General features: G+C 39.1%; 1 protein-coding gene across 1 annotated transcript in view; it reads right to left on the reverse strand.

Annotated features, from left to right (window-relative positions):
- Positions 1-23,813, reverse strand: part of syt9b (synaptotagmin IXb) — a 103,297-nt gene that overhangs the window by 38,342 nt on the left and 41,142 nt on the right. The window contains exons 3-4 of the mRNA XM_061969795.2: positions 3,169-3,344; positions 448-665 (exon numbers count right to left, since the gene is read on the reverse strand). Of these exons, the coding sequence (XP_061825779.1) occupies positions 448-665; positions 3,169-3,344 (394 nt within the window). The remainder of the gene's footprint in view (positions 1-447; positions 666-3,168; positions 3,345-23,813) is intronic.

Genomic DNA, 23,813 nt, shown 5'->3' on the forward strand with positions numbered 1-23,813 from the left:
TAAAAATGATAATGAAAGAAAAATGTGATGATGATATTTTTTACAGGTTTGACAAATTTCCCTTGTGGATCAATAAAGTTTGTCTAAGTCTAAGTCTATGACTGGCCCTATGAGGGCACCTATAAAGCATTGTGATAAACATTTGTTCGAAAACTTACGTACGGTATCTGGAAAATATTATTAGTGCAGGAACTTAATAAATTGCATGTAAAGCATCCACAAGGGTAGCATATTAGAATCATCTTAATAATTTGTTACAATGGGATATTTGTTACCAGTAGGATATAATCAATAAGCATCTGTGCAGCTCACAGTTAGTGTAGAAGATGAAGCGCCACAACGCTATAAGTTCACATCAAGCAAAATAAATGGCTACTTAAATATATATGCCATGTCTTTTTTTGTTCAACCTTCGTCGTAATCGATACAGGGTCCACGTGTACTAACCGTACTGATGATGTGGGTTCAGTAATTTGTCTCTGCACTCTGTCTCTGGCTATAGTGTGGGCTTGGATATGGTCCACATTGGCCTGAGTCTCCAGAGGGATGTCAGGTGATGTGTGGCTGATTTTTAGAGCCGACTCCGGGACAGCCATAGCCAACGAGGGGCCTGCGTGTTCTTTCGTGCAGCCATCTTCACTGTACTCACGGTCATCCCCGTCCACCTGTGAACAAATAGTTCTTAATAGAGTGGTAGACATCTGTCCTGTAGAAGCTCAGTACAAAACTGTACCAGTGACAGGAAAGTTGGAGTCTTAAATGGGAACTGCACTTTATTTAGGGAATTTTGCCTTTCATTTACCATCTTTATGTAGGACAGGCACACATATGATGTTATTTTTTTGTATGCATTCTAATTAGTAAATAAATGCGATCGAAAGTCTGCTTACAATTAAGCCTATTGGAGTCGTTCTACTCTGCCTATAAAGCGCTTAAAAAACATCCAAACACATCCATCAGTGTTTTATATACATGCTTTAGGTATATATATATATATATATATTAGAGATGCGCGGTTTGCGGGCACAACCGCGGAGTCCGCGGATTATCCGCGGATCGGGCGGATGGAATTTAAAAAAATTAGATTTTATCCGCGGGTCGGGTCGGGTCGGGTCGGGCGGTTGAAATAAAAAAAAATTAGATTTTAAATAGATTCAGGCGGGTGGCAGTTAAACCAATTCGGAAATATATATACATAGTTAAATGTTGTTACCCACATACGAAAAACGAGCAGGCACCTGCTGCATATGCCACAACAGAAGAAAAAAAAAAAAAAGAGATGGACACTTTTACCGAGCGGAGAAGGCCCCCCGACGCCTCACCGGGGTCCGGGACCGAGGCCCCTTCCCCCGAGAGGGCCCCACCGGGAGCCGTAGCTGAGGCGATCCGCGAGAAGGGCCCGACGCACGTCCAGGGTCACCACCGCGCCCACCGCACCGACACCCCGCCTCGTCCGCCTTCGCCGCGGCCGGCGTCACGCGCAGCAGGTAAGCAGCTTACCTGCCCGCCACCCCCGTGGCCGGGGGCTCGTAACAGAGGTCACTCCGCGCGCTCCGCCCGCGCAGCTTACCTGCCCGCCACCCCTGTTGCCGGGGGCGCGTAACAGGGGTCACTCCGCGCGCAGTGCGCTCACGAAAGGGGTGGGGCTCACCCTGGTTGATATAGACAGCAGGACGGTGGCCATGGACGTCGGAACCCGCTAAGGAGTGTGTAACAACCCACCTGCCGAATCAACTAGCCCTGAAAATGGATGGCGCTGGAGCGTTGGGCCCATACCCGGCCGTCGCCGGCACCGAGACGCGCTTGGAGGTGCGCTCAGCGCGGCTCCCATATGATTGCGCACTGGTGTGCGTCTGGGTCGTGACAGCGTGGCACGCGAATGTCTGTGCTGCATTGGATCAGTCTCCTTTCTTTAACAGGCAAAAGCTTTATAACCTCACTAATGCCTTGCATCGTCTATATTAGATATATAACAACGGGCGGGTGCGGGCGGATGGCGGGCGGGTGCGGTTCTGATCAAATGTTACATCGGGTGGATGGCGGATGGTTGACGACTTTCTGATGCGGTTGCGGATGAAATAATTGCCTATCCGCGCATCTCTAATATATATATATATATATATATATATATATATATATATATATATATACATATATATATATATATATACATATATATATATATACATATATATATATATATATATATATATATATATATATATATATATATATATATATATATATATATACACATATATATATATATATATATATATATATATATATATATATATATATATATTGTGGAGTCTCACTAAAGCACCGCCTGACAGGTAGGCACCTCACAGGGGAGGAGCCAGGGAATGGAGGCAGAGTGGAACACGGAAGACAACGCCCCAGCCTTGGCCGCATCATCGAGGGGCGGTACATTCCCCTGTACCTGCTCAATCAGCCTGAAGTGACACCAGCTGTGCGGCCAGGTGGGGCCCAGCTCCAAACCCTACTTAACTCTGCCTCATTCAGGTCTGGCTCTCCTCTGTGTCAAGGCAGGTGCATCAGGCGGCAACGACCTTTGACCTTTAAAGAAGTGTGCTGTGTGAAGGACTGAGAGCCCCAGATGGGAGATATTTATGTTTATTAATGGACACTTTAAGTTTGCTACTTCCACACCCCGCCCTTCCTAAAAAAGACTTGTACAATAAATGCCCTTTTCGGCTTGCTGCAAATCCAATCCTGTGTCTTGGTGAGAATCAGGTACCACAATATATATACTATGTATGCACATGCGTGTCTTTCATACTGTACATCATCAAAGGAGGAATATTTGTTTTGATGTACAGAACAACCTCTCAAACTAACACAGAAGGTTGAGGTTGAAAAGTGTGATGCATAAAATGAACTGGTGAAAAGACCCGACTGCCTCCTGTTATTTTGCCAGTGTGCTTTTTTTAAGGCCTGAATTTACGAGCTAAAAAATGTGTTGTGCAGATGTTTTTTCAATGGTGACAAGTGGACCGGAAATAATTTATTTTTGCTATTGTTAGTTAAATTACAGTCTGAGTAAAATACGGGATTGGGAGCAGACATGGGAATCATTTGTATCATTTTGTCATGACACTAAGTTAATGTACTGATACACATTTATGAGAGCTTTTTTAATCTTACCTCCGTTAGGACAGGCTGTTGGTCCCCTCCCAGAAAATGTGCCCCCTTGAGGACATCTGGGAGAAAACGGCCACTCAGGGGTAGCCAGCAAAGTTTCCATGATACAAATAGAGAGACGCTGAATAGAGCCAGACCGCAGGTGGTCACCAGCAGGGACAACAGGCTCACAGATACATCTGCAGATAAAAGACAGTGAGAGGCTCAGTGAACTATGAACACGTTTCCAGTGACTAAACAGCAGTACAGGCAAACCAGCACATGGGAGTAGGGACTTTGTTTACTCCGAATTACAGTACATCCGTACTAACTACATTCATAATTAGACATTAGACTCTTTTGAATGACATCACCAAGTACTAGGTTTGTACGATTTACCAGTATTAGTATAGTACTGCGATACTAATGAATCATATTTGGTACTATACCGCCTCTGAAAGGTACCGGCCCGAGTACAGTAGCGTATCTAGTCGATACTACTATGATTACGTCGATACTATTTGGCATCACAACATCTTCTTTTGTTTTTTTATAAATGTATATTATGTTTATAAACTCAGGAAATATGTCCCGGAACACATGAGGACTTTGAATATGACCAATGTATGATCCTGTAACGACTTGGTATCGGATTGATGCCCAAATTCGTGGTATCATCCAACAGAACAACAGAAGAAAAAGTGATTATTAAATTTTAACAGAAGTGTAGATAGAACATGTTAAAAGAGAAAGTAAGCAGATATTAACAGTAAATGAACAAGTCAATTATAATTAATTTTCTACCACTTGTCCTTAATAATTTTGACAAAATAATAGAATGGAAAATGACACAATATGTAACTGCATACGTCAGCAGCTAAATTAGGACCCTTTGTTTGGTTACTTACTAATAAAAGACATGTTGTCTTGTATGGTCACCATTTCATTTAAGGACAAACGTGCAATAAAAAAACGTATGTTTAATGTACCGTAAGATTTTTTTGTTAAAATAAAGCCAATAATAAAAAAAATTTGTGGTCACCTTTATTTAGAAAAGTACCGAAATAATTTTGGTACCGGTACAAAAATATTGGTATCGGGACAACACTACCAGGTACTATTCATGTTTGTTATTGCAGTTGTTTTGCACTCATGGATCAATCTGCACTGAATTATACTGACAGATTTGTTTTAATTTCTTGGAGAACTTTTAAGCCGCATAACAGTGGCAAATAAATACATCATTGATAAAGCTCATTCTACTATGACGGTGTAAAAAATCACCAACACATGTATTTTCACATTAAGATTCTACAGCATTATATAATCTGAAATGTTTGATGCAATGTCAAAATAAATGTTCTAAATCTCATTGATTCTTGTCTTGTCAACACTCACTATGTGAAGTCCCAGTGTCCATGCACTCTCTCTAATGTGGGGGTGTCAAACTAATTTTAGATGGGGGCCACATGGAGAAAAATCTACTTCCAAGTGGGCCGGACTGGTAAAATTATGGCACGATAACATAAAAATAAAGACAACTTCAGATTGTTTTCTTTGCTTAAAAAAACAAAAACAAGTGTTTGTGCCTGTACTAGATGAAGGTTGCTATTGTTGTGTAAAAGTAGTTTGGAGTGCACAAATGCAGCGTGAAGAGGTTTATATACACTTTTACTACGAAGCCACACTGTTGTAACACATGCAGAATGTGGCTTGGCATTGTCTTGCTGAAATAAGCAGGGGCATCCATGAAAAAGATGTTACTTGGATGGCAACATACTGTATGTTGCTGCAAAATCTGTATGTACCTTTCAGCATTAATGGTGCCTTCACAGATGTATAAGTTACCCATGTCTTGGGCACTAATACACCCCCATACCATCACAGATGCTGGCTTTTGAACTTTGCGCCTATAACAATCGGGATGGTTCTTTTCCTCTTTGGTCCGGAGGACACGACGTCCACAGTTTCCAAAAACAATTTGAAATGTGGACTTGTCAGACCACGGAACACTTTTCCACAGTACATCTTAGATGAGCTCAGGCCCAGTGAAGCCGGCGGCGTTTCTGGGTGTTGTTGATAAATGGCTTTTGCTTTGCATAATTTGAGTTTGAGTTTATTTCGAACAGTAGAGTTTTAAATTACACTTACAGATATAGCGACAAACTGCAGTGACTGACAGTGGTTTTCTGAAGTGTTCCTGAGCCCATGTGGTGATATCCTTTACACACTGATGTCTGTTTTTGATGCAGTACCGCCTGAGGGATCAAAGGTCACGGGCATTCAATGTTGGATTTTGGCCTTACTCAATATTCTCTGAAGCTTTTGATGGTGAAATCCCTACATTCCTTGCAATAGCTCGTTGAGAAATGTTGTTCTTAAACTGTTCGACAATTTGCTCACGCATTTGTTCACAAAGTGGTGACCCTTGCCCCATCCTTGTTTGTGAATGACTGAGCATTTCATGGAAGCTGCTTTTATACCCAATCATGGCACCCACCTGTTCCCAATGAGCCTGTTCACCTGTGGGATGTTCCAAATAAGTGTTTGATGAGCATTCCTCAACTTTATCAGTCTTTTTTGCCACTTGTGCCAGCTTTTTTTAAAACATGTTGCAGGCATCAAATTCCAAATGAGCCAATATTTGCAAAAAATAACGTTTACCAGTTCGAACGTTAAGTATCTTGTCTTTGCATTCTATTCAGTTAAATATAGGTTGAAAAGGATTTGCAAATCATTGTATTCTGCTTTTGTTTGCGATTTACACAACGTGCCAACTTCACTGGTTTTGGGTTTTGTCATTTGTGAAGCAAATAAACAGTCTCTGTTGCGGCACACACCCACTCCAGAGATCTGGTTTTCAATCGCATAACTCAGGTGTGTTAGTCTGACTTAAAGGGGAACATTATCACCAGACCTATGTAAGCGTTAATATATACCTTGATATTGCAGAAAAAAAGACCATATATTTTTTTAACCGATTTCCGAACTTTAAATGGGTGAATTTTGGCGAATTAAACGCCTTTCTATTATTCGCTCTCGGAGCGATGACGTCACAACGTGACGTCACATCGGGAAGCAATCCGCCATTTTCTCAAACACATTACAAACACCGAGTCAAATCAGCTCTGTTATTTTCTGTTTTTTCGACTGTTTTCCGTACCTTGGAGACATCATGCCTCGTCGGTGTGTTGTCGGAGGGTGTAACAACACGAACAGGGACGGATTCAAGTTGCACCAGTGGCCCAAAGATGTGAAAGTGGCAAGAAATTGGACGTTTGTTCCGCACACTTTACCGACGAAAGCTATGCTACGACAGAGATGGCAAGAATGTGTGGATATCCTGCGACACTCAAAGCAGATGCATTTCCAACTGGACTGGACAGATCAGCTTTCAGGAAAAGAGAGCGGATGAGGGTATGTCTACAGAATATATTAATTGATGAAAACTGGGCTGTTTACACTCTCAAAGTGCATGTTGTTGCCAAATGTATTTCATATGCTGTAAACCTAGTTCATAGTTGTTAGTTTCCTTTAATGCCAAACAAACACATACCAATCGTTGGTTAGAAGGCGATCGCCGAATTCGTCCTCGCTTTCTCCCGTGTCGCTGGCTGTCGTGTCGTTTTTGTCGGTTTCGCTTGCATACGGTTCGAACCGATATGGCTCAACAGCTTCAGTTTCTTCTTCAATTTCGTTTTCGCTACCTGCCTCCACACTACAACCATCTGTTTCAATACATGCGTAATCTGTTGAATCGCTTAAGCCGCTGAAATCCGAGTCTGAATCCGAGCTAATGTCGCTATACCTTGCTGTTCTATGCGCCATTTTGTTTGTATTGGCATCACTGTGTGACGTCACAGGAAAATGGACAGGTGTATATAAAGATGGTTAAAATCAGGCACTTTGAAGCTTTTTTTAGGGATATTGCGTGATGGGTAAAATAAAATAAGCCACTGGGAACTGATTTTTAATGATTTTAACCCTTCTGAAATTGTGATAATGTTCCCCTTTAAGGTGTTTCAATGGGTTATATGATGCTTATTTAGAGCCAAACTATTTGAGGAATCGGACCAATTTAGTGCATGGACACGTACTGAATGTGACAATGATGAAATAAAGTAGAATTTACTGGGGAGCTGAGACCTTTTACTTGGGCCTACAGCAGCAAATTACTATTAAAAACAACACTTGCATGTTTTAAAGTTAAAGTTAAAGTTAAAGTACCAATGATTGGCACACACACACTAGGTGTGGCGAGATTATTCTCTGCATTTGACCCATCACCCTTGATCACCCCCTGGGAGGTGAGGGGAGCAGTGGGCAGCAGCGGTGGCCGCGCCCGGGAATCATTTAAGGACATGTTTTCAAATATAACATAGAGGAGGATACGGACAATTACATTGACAGGAAATGAACTAATGCTGTACAGTCAATAGAAAAAGCCACTGATAAAATGGAGCGAGATGCAGGCTGTATACTCAAACTATGTCACCCTCCAAATGTTTCTCTTGAATCGGGTTGAATAAAATAAATCATCCCAAGCATTCATCTAGCATGATCTAAAAATAGCACCCCTCTTAAAAACCCGAAAGGCAAATATTGGGGAACTTCTTCAAAGCATTCAGACCTATGTTATTATACACCAAAAATAATCTATTTATTATTATTATTCTCCATATTTTGGTGGCTCCACCTTCCACATTTTTCATCCAATCCCAACCGTTCCAACATCAAACTGTTCAGTTTATTCAGGAATCCCCGCCTTTCCATCGAACATTTCCCAAAATTCTCGGATTTCCCACAAATCACAGTTTTCAGGGACATTTTCCCATGCAAAATAATTTGGTTATTTTTCAAACTTACACAATTCCCACATTTTTCAAACGATTCATACAATTCTACCTTCAACACATTGCGCTCATCCTGGAAATTCAAAATAAAAATGTTTCAAGTTAAAGAAATTCCAGCATTTGCCAGAATTCGCGGTTTTCCAAGCCCTATTTCCACTCTTTTTTCTTTCTACAACTCCTTCCACATTTTTCAACACATTCCAACCATTCCACCATTAACACCATTCTTTAGTCAGGACAAAAACATCTATTTAGTTTTCAAACCATAAAAATTTCCGGTTTTCCCAAAATTCCAGGAATTCCATAATACATGTTACTACTTTAACATTTCTTAATCGACTCAATCAATTCCAACATCAACCTATTCAGGAAATTTATGCTATTTACATTTTTTTTTAAATCCTGCTTTTCCCGATATAACCAAATTTCCAGGAAATTCTCATTGAAATGAATGGGACAGATTTCAAAATTCCACAATCCCCACATTTCTCCACCGATTTAAACCATTTCACCTATAACATATTCCACTCATCCTGGAAATTCAAACTAACATTTTTTCCAACTTCCCAAAACATTTGGGTTTTCCTGGAATTCTGCACTGATTCTCAAATAAAATGCGTTACTACTTTGACAATTCTCGAACGATTCAAACAATTCCAACACCAACCAATCAAGCTCATTCAGGACATTCATGCCATTTATCACCTTCAAAAAAATCCCCCTATTTTCCTGAAATTCCAGTTAATTCTCTTTGAAATTAATTTGACAATTTCCAAAATTTCCACATTTACCAACCGATTCAAACCCTTGCACTGTCAACACATTCCACTCATTCTGGAAATTCAGACCAAACCAAGTTTCAGTCTTCCTGGAATTTCTGGAATTCCTGGAATTCTGTAACACTAATTCTCAAATATAAATCGTCAATACTAATAAATGTCTCAACCGATTCAAACAATTCCAACACCAACCAATTCATCTCATTCAGGAAATTCATGCTATTTTTCACCTCAACTTTTCCTGAAACTCCCAAATTACCAAGAAATTACCATTGAAATAAATGGAACATTTTTCCAAGTTCCACAATTTTCACATTTCTTGACTAATTTTGTAAGTTTTAACGTATAGATTTTGTTACTTGGAGGCATCTTAGAAGTATGCTAACTGTTTACATGTTCACATGCTAGCATTTAGGCTAATTTCAAACATTTTTACCCCATAATCACTTATTTCGTTACTTATTTCACACCATTTTAGTAATATCCTAGCTGTCCTTAGTATGCTAATGTTTTAAGCTAGCATTTTAGCTAAATATATAAGTTAAAAACCAAATAATCATGGATTTTGTTACTTGGTGCCATCTTAGAAGTATGCCAGTCGTTCCCCTGTTACCATGTTAATGTTAGCGTGGTAATGGGTTATACTAGCATTTTAGCTTACTTTGTACTTTTTAACCTGATAACCATGGATTCCCTTATTTGGTGCCATCTTAACATTGTGCTAGGTCTCCACCTGTTAGCATGCTAATGTTAGCATCTAATGTTTGCATGTTAACGTTTTACACTAGAATTAATAATCTACAAATAAATACCGGTATGTGTTTTGTTACTTGTTGCCATCTTGGAATAATGCCAGCTGTTCCCCTGTTACCATGTTAATGTTAGCATGCTGACGTTTCATGCTTGTAATTTAGCTTGTTTCATTTTTTTAAACCTAATGAATATGGATTCTGGTACTTGCTGCTATCTTAGAAGTATGTTAGCTGTTCTACTGCTATTGTTAGCATAAAATTTTAACATGCTAGCATTTAAACTAATTTTGCACATTTTGACCAAATAGTCAAGGATTTCGTTACTTAGCGCCATGTTAGATATATGCTTACTGTTCCCCTATTAGCATGCTAACCTTTTTTGCCAGCATTTTAGCTAATAGGATATATTCAGAGCACCCATTTATAGTTTGTTACTTTCTAACCTCTTGCAGTATGCTAACTTTTCTAACTGTACCAACAGTTGGCATTCCAAGATTCATACTACAATTAAGTACAACTTCTGCTCTACACCTCTTAAACAATTTTAACCTATAAAATGTTTCCAATAAAATTTTACATTTAGTGTCAGCTCTTAAACATTCAAACATATTTGACTGATGAACATTATGACAATGTATTCATAAAGTATAAATAACAACAAATGAAGATAGAATAATATTAACCGCAACATGTAAGTGTAAACCGCCACCACCTCAAAAAAAACATTATGATGTGCAAAATTTTTTAAACAAAGAAAACAATTTGAAGTTGTCTTTATTTTTAACTTATCATGCCATGATTTTACCAGTACGGCCCACTTGGAATATATTTTCCTCCATGCGACCCCAGAGCTAAAATTAGTTTGACACCTCTGCATTACGGGATTAAATGTATGAGGATTCATACCTAATTACCATGCCATAAAAGTACACACACTCACAGTAGTACTATACAATGGCTCCAGTTTTAAGATTGTTTACTGTTTTAAGACTGTTTACTTTAAAACTTTGTCAAGCATTTGTTAGTCTACAAGCAAGGTGGCATTTCAGTGCAACCGACACACGCACTTGTGCTTTATTATCTTTTATTTATTAAATTTAGCCCTGAAAGACCAAAGTATGGTAACCTGTCAAATATGCTGGAGGTGCAAAAGAAAAGCTGCAGGCAAGGCAGTGCCCAAGTGCAAAGTCTTGTCGAGCTGCTGAAGGAGACGTTGAAGAAATGACACAGCTGGTTGCACTTCTGAAAGAGTTTTTAAAATCACTTAGCAGGCTCTTAGCATTAAGTCATTTACCTCTGAAGTAGGGCTGAACAATTAATCGACATGCATGCAAATGACTGAGCTTGTGAGGATGAAACAGATGAGGAGTGAATGAGAGAAAAAGTTAAGGATCTGACCATGGTTGCTACTTTTTATTTGACACAGTGCTAGAACAGTATGCCTAATCAATCATTCGTAAACTCAACAAAAAAGTAAGGCCATATGATTGCCGCGCTCACGTATCCGCGGACGGATTCACAGAACTGCCCACTAAAACGGAAACCCCTGTTAAAGGCAGACTATCACGAAAATGGACATACATGTGAGTAAAATGCTGTCATTGGGAGGTAAAGGAACATTTGTTTGGGAAAATAATGCAGGTACTGCTCGTTTATCCCTGAAACACATCCTAAACCAGATCTGGGCAAATTAAGGCCCGGGGAACCCGGTAAGCTTTTCAATCTGGCCTGCCGGACATTCCCAAATAATTTTTTTTAGACCTTTAAGATGGAAACTGTAGCTGCCATTATGATGTGCAGTGATATTTTCAAATGACAGTAAGTCTTGAACTATACAAAGTTGATGGTTGCTTTCTGCCCTTTTGCATGATATACTAGTTACTATGGTAATCTAATTATTTACTATGGTAATCTAATTAGTTACTATGGTAATCTAAGTCACAGCAGCTCAGACTAGGCACCAAGCAGTGTGGGTGGGGAGCGTTTCCACAGAGTGTTTCCAGAACGGCCAGCCTGAAATGCGGGTGTCAGGGACAGACACGGAAGGAGATATTTACAACAAAGTTCTAAAGCTTAGTGATATATCAGATGTATCAGATTGTAGGTGTGGTTTTTTTAGCCTTCACATTCGCTGTTTGTTGCATTTTTGTTGCGTTTCGCTTGATTGTAAAATATGTCGACCAAGAGTGGGTGTGACGTTCATATGTTGTCAATATTCAGTGTTTTATCGTTCATAGGTAATATTGTAAATCCCACATTCTTTATTTTCATGTACATTCTGGGTGTCTCATTCAGTAAAAAAAAATTTAAAATTCCATTCCGTTTTTTAAGGCGGTCTGTCATAACGTTTTTAGCATTCAATCAGACATTATTGTGAGGTTTTGTATTAGTGTTTCTAAAGATAGATATACCGGCACCCAGACACATCCGGTATGACTGCGCTAACAAAACAAAGGTTTCTAAAAGTACCTTACACAAGCATCATGTACTCAAAAATTGTCCAGATGTGCTGCACATTTTTTTTTGCATTTGATTAACGACCATTTTATTGAATTTCATAAAGGACAAAAAAGTACACACTCTATGGTAGTAAAGTGAGTTTAAAAGTTTTACATGGAAAAACGTATTTTAAATTGTTTTTTATGTTGTTATTTTTATTTAAATGTATTGTTGTTAGTATTATTATTATTTTAATTGTTGTGATTTTTTCCTTAATAAATTATATCCGCTGTTCTTTTAAACAACATTTAACCTGTGGTTAAATGTTGTGACCTTGTGGTTAGAGTGTCCGCCCTGAGACTGGTAGGTCGTGAGTTCAAACCCCTGCCGAGTCATACCAAAGACTATAGAAATGAAACCCATTACCTCCCTGCATGGCACTCAGCATCAAGGGTTGGAATTGGGGGTTAAATCACCAAAATGACTCCAGAGCGCGGCCACACACCACACCCAGTGTGTGTGTGTGTGACTGTCGTTGGGACTTTTTAACTTAAAGTTGAGCTTTGGTGGTACAACAAATGCTCATGTTTTCAAATTAATAAAAAATATTGTTCTTAATCGTGATTTCAATATCAATCATAATAATCGTGATTATAATTGTCCAATCCTACTCTGAAGTGAACAAACTTCCTAAACCCGTTTTACACTGCATTACAAGCAGTGTCACTGTAACTGTATTTGCAAGTTGAATTCATTAGGAGAGCCAGATATTGAATGTGTTTGTTTGAACGAATCAGGGATCATTGTGCATTATGAAATCCTTCAATCATTTAAAATCAGTTTTGGCTTTCATCTCACAAAGGGAAGTGGAGATGAGCATCCCAAAGCTCGCAAAAAAAATCCTTGGTCTTGATTAAAATCCTTTAACACGTTTACATGTTAGCTCCAACCACCAGACACATCTTCATTATAAAGGGGTCATATTATTCTTCCCTGTGGTCAAAATAGATAGATATAGCATAGATTTTGTTTTACAGACCATCTTCAAGACCCTTTCTGACTGTCTCTTCAGAATGCGGCGCTTTGTGGCCGTACTTATTTCAGTGCCAAAGCCCTACTCAAGGATAAGCACCCAACGACTGAGTCTCCACCCCGTCAGCCATGTTGTAGTTTGTAACGCGCAAAGTTGTTCTGGTGAACCTCTACCATATACAAACACCGTTTCCATATGAGTTGGGAAATTGTGTTAGATGTAAATATAAACCGAATACAATGATTTGCAAATACTTTTCAACCCATATTCAATTGAATGCACTACAAAGACAAGATATTTGATGTTCAAACTCATAAACTTTATTTTTTTTTTGCAAATAATAATTAACTTAGAATTTCATGGCTGCAACACGTGCCAAAGTAGTTGGGAAAGGGCATGTTCACCACTGTGTTACATCACCTTTTCTTTCAACAACACTCAATAAACGATTGGGAACTGAGGAAACTAATTGTTGAAGCTTTGAAAGTGGAATTCTTTCCCATTCTTGTTTTATGAAGAGCTTCAGTCGTTCAACAGTCCGGGGTCTCTGCTGTCGTATTTTACGCTTCATAATGCGCCACACATTTTTGATGGGAGACAGGTCTGGACTGTAGGCGGGCCAGGAAAGTTCCCACACTCTTTTTTTACGAAGCCACGCTGTAGTAACACGTGCTGAATGTGGCTTGGCATTGTCTTGCTGAAATAAGCAGGGTCGTCCATGAAAAAGACGCCGCTTAGATGGCAGCATATGTTGTTCCAAAACCTGTATGAACCTTTCAGCATTAATGGTGCCTTCACAGATGTGTAAGTTACCCATGCCTTGGGAACTAATGCACCCCCATACCATCACAGATGCTGGCTTTTGAACTTTGCGTCGATAACAGTCTGGATCAGACCCCGGCAAATTAAGGCCCGGGGGCCACATGCGGCCCGTTGAGCTTTTCAATCTGGCCCGCCGGACATTCCCAAATAATTTTTTTAGATGTTTAAGATGGAAAGTGTAGCTGCCATTATGATGTGCAGTGATGTTTTCTAACGACCGTAAGTCTTCAACTATACAAAGTATTTCAATGGTTGGAATCTGCGCTTATGGATGATATACTAGTTACTATGGTCATCTAATTAGTTACTATGGTAATCTAATGAGTTACTATGGTAATGTAAGTCACAGCAGCTCAGACGAGGCACCAAGCAGTGTGGGTGGGAAGCGTTTCCACAGACGCGGAAGGAGATTTTCACAACAAAGTTCTAAAGCTTAGTGATATATAGAATAGAATAGAAAGTAATTTATTGATCCCTGGGGGAAATTCAGCAAATATCAGATGTATCAGATTGTAGGTGGGTTTTGTACCCTTTGCGTTCATATTTCAATGTTTGTTGCATTTTTGTTGCGTTTCACTTGATTGTAAAATATGTCGATCGAAAGGGGGTGTGACGTTCATATTTTGTCAATATTCAGTGTTTTATCATTCATAGACAAATGTAAAATTCCATTACGTTTTTTTAAGGCGGTTTTTAATAACGTTTTTAAGCATTCAATCGGACATTATTGTGAGGTTTTGTATTAGTGTTCCTAAAAATAGATAAACCGGCCCCCAGACACATTTTTTTCTCTAAATGTGGCCCCAGAGTCAAAATAATTGCTCAGGCCTAGTCTGGATGGTTCGTTTCCCCTTTGGTTCGGATGACACGATGTCGAATATTTCCAAAAACAATTTGAAATGTGGACTCGTCAGACCACAGAACACTTTTCCACTTTGCATGAGTCCATCTTAGATGATCTCGGGCCCAGAGAAGCCGGCGGCATTTCTGGATGCTGTTGATAAATGGCTTTCGCTTTGCATAGTAAATAAATAAATGATAAATGGGTTATACTTGTATAGCGCTTTTCTACCTTCAAGGTACTCAAAGCGCTTTGACAGTAGTAGAGCTTTAACTTGCACTTACAGATGTAGCGACAAACTGTATTTAGTGACAGTGGTTTTCTGAAGTGTTCCTGAGCCCATGTGGTGATATCCTTTAGAGATTGATGTCGGTTTTTGATACAGTGCCGTCTGAGGGATCGAAGGTCACTGTCATTCAATGTTGGTTTCCCGCCATGCCGCTTACGTGGAGTGATTTCTCCAGATTCTCTGAACCTTTTGATGATATTATGGACCGTAGATGTTGAAATCCCTAAATTTCTTGCAATTGCACTTTGAGAAACGTTGTTCTTAAACTGTTTGTCTATTTGCTCACGCAGTTGTTCACAAAGGGGTGTACCTCGCCCCATCCTTTCTTGTGAAAGACTGAGCATTTTTTGGGAAGCTGTTTTTATACCCAATCATGGCACCCACCTGTTCCCAATTAGCCTGCACACCTGTGGGATGTTCCAAATAAGTGTTTGATGAGCATTCCTCAACTTTATCAGTATTTATTGCCACCTTTCCCAACTTCTTTGTCACGTGTTGCTGGCATCAAATTCTAAAGTTAATGATTATTTGCAAAAAAAAAAAAAGTTTATCAGTTTGAACATCAAATATGTTGTCTTTGTAGCATATTCAACTGAATATGGGTTGAAAAAATGATTTGCAAATCATTGTATTCCGTTTATATTTACATCTAACACAATTCCCCAACTCATATGGAAACAGGGTTTGTATATAGTTTAGTTACTTGTAGTTTTTTCCATTAATCAGTTAAAAAACACATTCATGCTATTTATCTGCCTGTTAGCATTTTAACTAATAGGATACATTCATAGCACCCATTTATAGATTGTTACTTTCTAACCTCTTGCAGTATGCTAACTCTTCTAACTGTACCAACAGTTAGCATTTCAAGATTCATGCTACTTTTAAGAACAGCTCCTGCTCTACACCTCTTAAACAATTTTAACCTATAGAGTTTAACTATGACAATTTTAAAACCATATCTACATTCCACTAGAACAAAGGTTCTTAACCTTGTTGGAGGTACCGAACCCTACCAGTTTCATATGCGCATTCACTGAACCCTTTAGTGGAAAAAAAAAAAAAGTTTTCAAATTCAAGAAAAAGTCATATGTTTTTTTACTGGTGCACAAAATGAACCGTGCATGAACATCACCTTGTTCAAAGAACAAAACCAACACCGTGCATGAACTCACAACAAATGACACACATTACCATGAATTGATTAACATGGACCCCGACTTAAACAAGTTGAAAAACTTATTCGGGTGTTACCATTTAGTGGTCAATTGTATGTAATATGTACTGTACTGTGTAAACTGTACTGTTTCATATAATGTATTCTCTTCCTTTGCAATCTACTAGTAAAAGTTTCAATAAATCAATCAAAAAACCTGCAAATCAGATGGAAAATTAGAGGGAACATTGTTTGGGGGTATCCATAATACGCCGATAGGGAGAAGTTTTTATTTACACGATAAGTCAGATGTGTCTTTACCTCCGTGGCGGAGGCTCCGCCGAACCCCTGAGGCTGACTCACCGAACCCCTAGGGTTCGATCGAACCCAGGTTAAGAACCACTGCACTAGAATGTTACATTTAGTGTCAGCTCTTCAACATTGAAACCATTTCAACATTCAAATAATTTGAACATTCAAACCATTTCAATATTTTAACCATTTCTACATTCATCATACATTCAAGTAGCATTTTAGTTCAGCGTCAACTCTTTAACCTTCAAACAATTTCAACATTCAAACTATTCTTACATGCATTCTACATTCCATGGGCATTTCAGTTCAGGTTCATCATTGGAGCATTCACACGCAATTTGCTTCATCTAGTTAGTGATAGTATACAAAATGTGGATTGTTACGTTCAAGCTTTGATTAAAAAAAAGTTGTTGGTAAAATGCTTTTGATGATCTGTACATTTCATGTTGTACTTAATGACACATTTGCTGGGTGCACATAAATATGTACATAACTATTATGTATTTTTATAGCCTCAATGCATATTTCAGGGATAATTGTTCTGCTTGTCATACGCTTCATTCTCTTTTTCTAATAAATTCACGTCAACATTGAAATTCAACATTGAAATTGCATTTGTGCATTTATGAAAAAAAAAATGCAAATTTAAATAAACACAGATAACAGCACCCACCCACCACCACTTCCACGTGTGCTATATTGTAGCAGCCGTGCGGAAACTTTGTCGACATATACTAAGTTCTGGGCACTCCAGGATTTTATATTTTTTTTAAATTACACTCAAACAGTTATAAGAAGAAACAAAATATACAGTGCATTCCAAAAGTATTCACAGCGCTTCACTTTTTTCCAAATGTTGCTATTTTACAGCCTTATTCCTAAAAGGAATTAACTCATTTTTGTCCTGAAAATTCTACAGTCAATACCCCATGATGACGACGTGAAAAGGTGTTTAAAAAATGTTTTTGCACATTTAGTAAAAAAAAAAAAATAATCCATGTACATAAGTATTCACAGCCTTTGTTCAATACTTTGTTGACCAGTGACGTGCGGTGAGGTTCATGATTGGTGAGGCACTGACTTCATCACAGTCAGATTTACAAACATATGAACCCTAAAGAGTATCTTATTCACCATTTGATTGGCAGCAGTTAACGGGTTATGTTTAAAAGCTCATACCAGCATTCTTTCCTGCTTGGCAGTCTGCAGGTGTACCTAATGTTGTGTCCCTGCAGTCGTTCACGGCTCCTCCGGCGCGAGCAATGTTGTTTTTGCACTTTTTGGCTTCTTGTTAAGTGACTTTTTTTGGGTGGATTCGGTCTTGCACGTGGAGGGTTTGGGTGTGGGCTTTGGTTGGTGTGGCGCTCCCGTCGGGGGGTGCAGTCTGCAGCGGAGGTGCATTAACCGGCACCAGGAGGCGGGATTACGCGAGCCTCACACAGTGCGTCTTCGCAGCAGTTTTATGATTGCTCAGCACAAGAAATACGTTACACACATACAGTTGTTGACAAAATACACTGTACATTATATACCTCAGCTAACTAAACTATGGAAATGTATTATATAATTCATATAGCAATACGGTCTCACTGCTCAGCAGGCCAGCAGTTAGCCGAGTCCGCAATCCATGGTGAGGCACAATTGAGTGACGTGCCTCAACTGGCTGCTGATCACCGATTTTGAATAAAAATAATCTAAAACTAGTGAAGTTAAATGGAAAATAACTTTATAGTATAATCACTGGATACATATAACAATTTAATTTATTTTATTTTTTTTACATTTTTCTAGTGACCGCACGTCACTGTTGTTGACGCACCGTTGGCAGCAATGTGCGTTTCAACTAGTGTTGTCCCGATACCAATATGTTGGTACCGGTACCAAAATTATTTTGATACTTTTCTGTACTTTTCTAAATAAAGGGGACCACAAAAAATGAATTATTGGCTTTATTATAACAAAATATCTTAGGGTACATTAAACATATGTTTCTTATTGCAGGTTTTTCCTTAAATAAAATAGTGAACATTCAAGACAACTTGTCTTTTATTAGTAAGTAAGCAAACAAAGGCTCCTAAATTAGCTGCTGACATATGCAGTAACATATTGTATCATTTATCATTCTATTATTTTGTCAACATTATTAAGGACAAGTGGTAGAAAATGATGTATTAATCTACTTGTTAATTTACTGTTAATATCTGCTTACTTTCTCTTTTAACATGTTCTATCTACACTTCTGTTAAAATGTAATAAACACGTATTATTCTGTTGATTGATACTTTACATTAGTTTTGGATAATACCACAAATTTGGATATTAATCCTATACCAAGTCATTACAGGATCAGACATTGGTCATATTCAAAGTCCTCATGTGTCCAGGGACATATTTTCTATGCATTTAAAAAAACGAAAGAAGATGGTGTGATGCCAAAAAATATCGACGCAATCATAGCAGTATCGACTAGATACGCTCCTGTACTTGGTATCATTACAGTGGATGTTAGGTGTAGATCCACCAATGGTGTTTGTTTACATTTTGATGCCGGTGAGCTACGGTGTGTGTAGTGAAGCATGTTTAGCTATTCCTCGTCTTGCAGGGATGATACTTGTAAGAAACATACTTTTATTTGTTGCCATGGAGGCGAGGATTAGTGATTTAGAAGTAGCTAAAACACTGCCAACTGGGGCTGGACTTTAGCCGCTAGCTAGCTAGCCATGTTTTAAAGCACCTCTTCCGGTGAGCGTTTCAGTGTTATAACTTCACCTTTATCTTTAGTTTTTAAGCCAAAATGCGTCCGTTCTCCCTTTTCTGTCGACACACTGTGTCTGCTTGTAAGTACTCTGTGATTGTGCACTGCCAAACATGCTCGTTAACCAACAATGACACGACGTGACGACAACGGAGGCGTGGGCCGACCGGTACTTTTCAGAGGCGGTACTATACTAATCTCGGTATACCGTACAACCCTAGTTTCAACCATGTTTGAGACTTATATTTTGTTGTTTTTAGTTCACCGTAGTTTTCAACTCCCTCACCTGTTCCTGATTAGCAATCAGGACACATGTTCATGGTTGTAAATCAGGATGTTTTAGGAAGGGGCTGGCATACAGTATAAGACATTTCCCTGCTATGCTGTTGCTGATTCTAAGGAGATTGTTCACCTGTGATTTTCTATTACATATATTTAAGAACAGGACAAGGGTTGGTGTATACTTTCATATTTAGGAGTCATTATTACCCTTTCACTTCTGGGAAATTGTTCTCTGGGCAGATGAAGTGCAAGTTGATATAGGATGCCACTCAAGTGTGAATAGGCTTTCTCAGGCACGTCTAATTCCACAAGCGCATCTAACAGCATGGTGGAGACCAATAGATAGTTCCAGAGAGGAAGACCTTGAGGGGTAATTGTGTTCACAATGTCATTTTCCATCATATCTCCATTTGTTCTTTCTCATTTTTCTCTCGTATTCTTCTTCAAGCTCATCAGAAAGAATGCCTAGCATTACAGTATTTTGAAGCAACTCAGATGCATGCAGAATAAACTCCAGTATACTTTTTACAGAAATACATAAAGCAGATCACCTCTGTACAGAACGCTTCTGGAGCCCCCATACACAACACTCAAGAAGGGCACCCCATTCCCAACACCGCGGCTCCATACACACTTGGCACGTTAACATGCACAAACAAAATATTGCATTAATTCAGTTGAAAGCTGCTTTTCAAACACAATTAAAGATGGGACTAACAACTCTATCAACCCTTCCCTGAATATTTTTTCTTTTTACGAAAAAGTCCCAGAACATTCAAAATAAGGTGGCCAGAAAATCAATTCAATACATAAATTATTATTACTGTACAAAAATTAATTCAATCATTATTCACTTAAATATGTCAAATGTCAGATATGTTGAATTGTGCAAATATCCCTTGACGTTCCTTAAAGGTGTCATATTGTGATGTCATACCAAATAATAAAAATGGGACCCATTTCTTCCCTGATTGGCACTCAGCATCAAGGGTTGGAATTGGGGGTTAAATCACCAAAAAATATTACTGGGCGCGGCCACTGCTGCTCCTCACTGCTCCCCTCACCTCACAGGAGGTGATTAAGGGTGATGAGTCAAATGCAGAGAATCATTTCAACACACCTAGTGAGTGTGTGACAATCATTGGTACTTTTACGTTAAAACTTTAATTGTGTTCTCACAAACACGTCCATTCGGTCTGACATGTATTGGTATTGCTTTGGTCAACATTTTGCAGAGATTATGTTTTACAGACCATCTTCAAGCCGCTTTCTGACAGTTTATTTTGAGGGCGGTCTTATTTACATGCCAAAGCCCTCATCCAGACCAAGCCCTCTTCGACTGCGTCTCCATCCCGTCAGCCATGTTGTAATTTTGAGCGCTTCGGTATGGAGTCTACTGATAGATATAAGTTAGAACTATAAGCTACTTTTTATTACAAAAGGCAACAGCGGAGGATTTTACCATGCATGTGCATGTACGAGCCATTATGCCTCACAACAGCTGTTCTAGCTGTCCTTGAGGGTCACTGAAGGCACCACAGTTATGTGCAATGAGATGCAAAAGTGAAACTTAATATATAACTTTCTCCAATGCTGCCACAAGTAGAGTTGGTGTATTTTTACCTTTCTTCTAGGAACGGACCATTTTTATAAAGCTGCTGCTGTGTGTGTGAATGCTTAAAGGTGAGCTTTGATGACGTTGTAACATCTTTTTTGAGTGAAGTGTTTAATGTCAGATTTGTTGCTAGGTGGAACAAAACCATTTTGCACCTTTGATAGAGGGTGTAGGACATTCTTAATTTGATTCAAGCAACCTTTTTTATTGAACTTTCAAATAACAACAACAACAGTCAATAGTGGGTTACACAATAACTACAAAAATCAAAAACTACTACCGTATTTTCCGGACCATAGGGCGCACTGCCGATGAATGGTCTATTTTTAATCTTTTTTCATATATTAGGCGCACCGGATTATAGGGCGCATTAAAGGAGTCATATTATTATTATTTTTTCTAAATTGAAAACACTTCCTTGTGATCTACATAACATGTGATGGTGGTTCTTTGGTCAAAATGTTGCATAGATTATGTTTTACAGATCATCTTCAAGCCGCTTTTTGACAGTTGCTTCCGGATGTGCCGTTTTGTGGGCGATCTTATTTACGTGGCTCACCTTCGGCAGCGTCTTCTCCCCGTCATTTTTGTTGTAGCGGTGTAGCGTGCAAGGACGGGGGTGGAAGAAGTGTCAAAATACGAAGCTGTTTTAAAGACATTCAGACTTTACTTAAATCAATAACGTAGCAGCATCTCCTCATCCGGAAATAACCACACCGGAAATGTGTCCCGTGAAAAACCGTCCGGCCGGAACTCTAATATCTAAAGTTCCTTGGGTGAATAATGTACACTCACTACGCGAGTATGTTTTAGCGCTTTCATGGCGAGTTTACTGACAGATATAAGTAAGAACTTTATACTAATTTATATTAGAAATGGCAACAGCGGAGGATGAATGTCCCATAACAAGAAGATAGAGAAAAAGAAGAAGCTTATCAACTACGGAGTCGGCACGGACTACAAAGACGGAAGCACACAATTTTTCAGGATTTATGCAGATCCCAAATACAGATCAGCAGGTACCAGAAGGTAATAAAAGTTGCTTTTGCATAATATTGCGAAACAAAACGCCAGATAACATATCTTACCTTATATACACACCATAATAATACTCTTAAGTTTAATGCGCCGACAATCCTTCAAGCGGTGCGACTTCATAGCTTACCAAAGTCATACTAAAACATTTTGATGGATTTTTGAGCGTCGTGTGTAATGTTCTATATTTTCAAAGGAACATTTAAAATGTTGGTGTTGTTTACTTGAGACATATTGCCATCATAGTGGCAATATACACTTATCTCTTATGTGTGACTGCCATCTACTGGTCACACTTATCATTGCACCATGTACCAACTAAAACAGCTTTGAGGTGGGTAAGCTTAACCAAACGTATACCTTATATTAGGCGCACCAGGTTATAAGGCACACTGTCGAGTTTTGAGGGGAAAAAAAGGATTTTAAGTGTGCCTTATAGTCGGGAAAATACGGTACCTGTTACACATTGAAATCATGTTTCCCCTTAAAGTCCTCCTGTGTCCAGGGAATTATTCCCTGAATTTGTAACAGACATTGAAAATATATATATTTGCTTGAATGCACTAAAGCACGGTCAGCGCTCTGATTTGCGAAACGAGGCCGGCACAAAGCAGTCAGTACTGATGTGCAGCTATGTGAGCAGAGTTCCAGCCTGGGTGAAAAGAGAGCACTGGAGATAATACACAGAGCGTGCCTTGTGTGGGGATAAACACTAACTTGGCATGGAGGACGACCCCCTTTTCCCATTGTGCTCTTGCTTTGATGTGTCACACTGATGATTGTAATTGAGTTAATATAGATCAGGGATCCTCAACAGGCGGACCGCGGTCCATGTCCGGACCCAGCGACGTGTCCGTCCGGACCCAGCACGAATTATAGTAAAAAAAAAAAAAGAAAAAAAAAAAAAAGTTTTTTTTATTATTATAATTATAATTATTATAATTATAATTATTATAAAAAAATATAATAATTGTATTTATCTGTGAGTTATCGCTAGCGCAAGTCAACGTTCTTTGTTGTTTTTAGTCAAATATCTCCACGTTTCGTTTACACTTCTCGTCTCTCTCTCTCTCTCTCTCTCTCTCTCTCTCTCTCTCTCTCTCTCTCTCTCTCTCTCTCTCTCTCTCTCTCTCTCTCTCTCTCTCTCTCTCTCTCTCTCTCTCTCTCTCTCTCTCTCTCTCTCTCTCTCTCTCTCTCTCTCTCTCTCTCTCTCTCTCTCTCTCTCTGAGAGAGAAAGAGAGCGAGAGAACGCCACTCTGATTGGCTAATTCCGGGGTATGGGTTGTCATCTCTTTCACAACAACGCGCTGATAGGCTGTTACCACCTAGGTCATGTGCACAGTGCATGGAACCTTTCGCTGCAGGCACACAGTTGTCTCGTATCGCTACTTCGCTAACTGTTCACTTGTCAGTCACTGAATGTGAATCAAATCACAATGGCATGCTCCAAGTTGGCTCAGGCTGGTAAAAGAAAGGTGGACAGGGAAAACCGACGTTTCAAGGAAGAATGGACAGAGCAATATGTTTTCATCCTACCTACTGCAAGTACCAGACCAATGTGTCTACTATGCAACACTACTGTTGCTCTGGTGAAAAGTGAAAATCGGAAACGTCACTATCTGAAAGAGCACCGCGAATTTGAAGAGACATTTCCTCATGATTCAGAGCTAAGAAAAAAAGAAATCACGAGGCTGAAAAAGCCA

This window comes from Nerophis lumbriciformis, linkage group LG10 (genome assembly GCF_033978685.3).
Source record: "Nerophis lumbriciformis linkage group LG10, RoL_Nlum_v2.1, whole genome shotgun sequence".
In the NCBI taxonomy this organism is placed as follows: Eukaryota; Metazoa; Chordata; class Actinopteri; order Syngnathiformes; family Syngnathidae; genus Nerophis; species Nerophis lumbriciformis.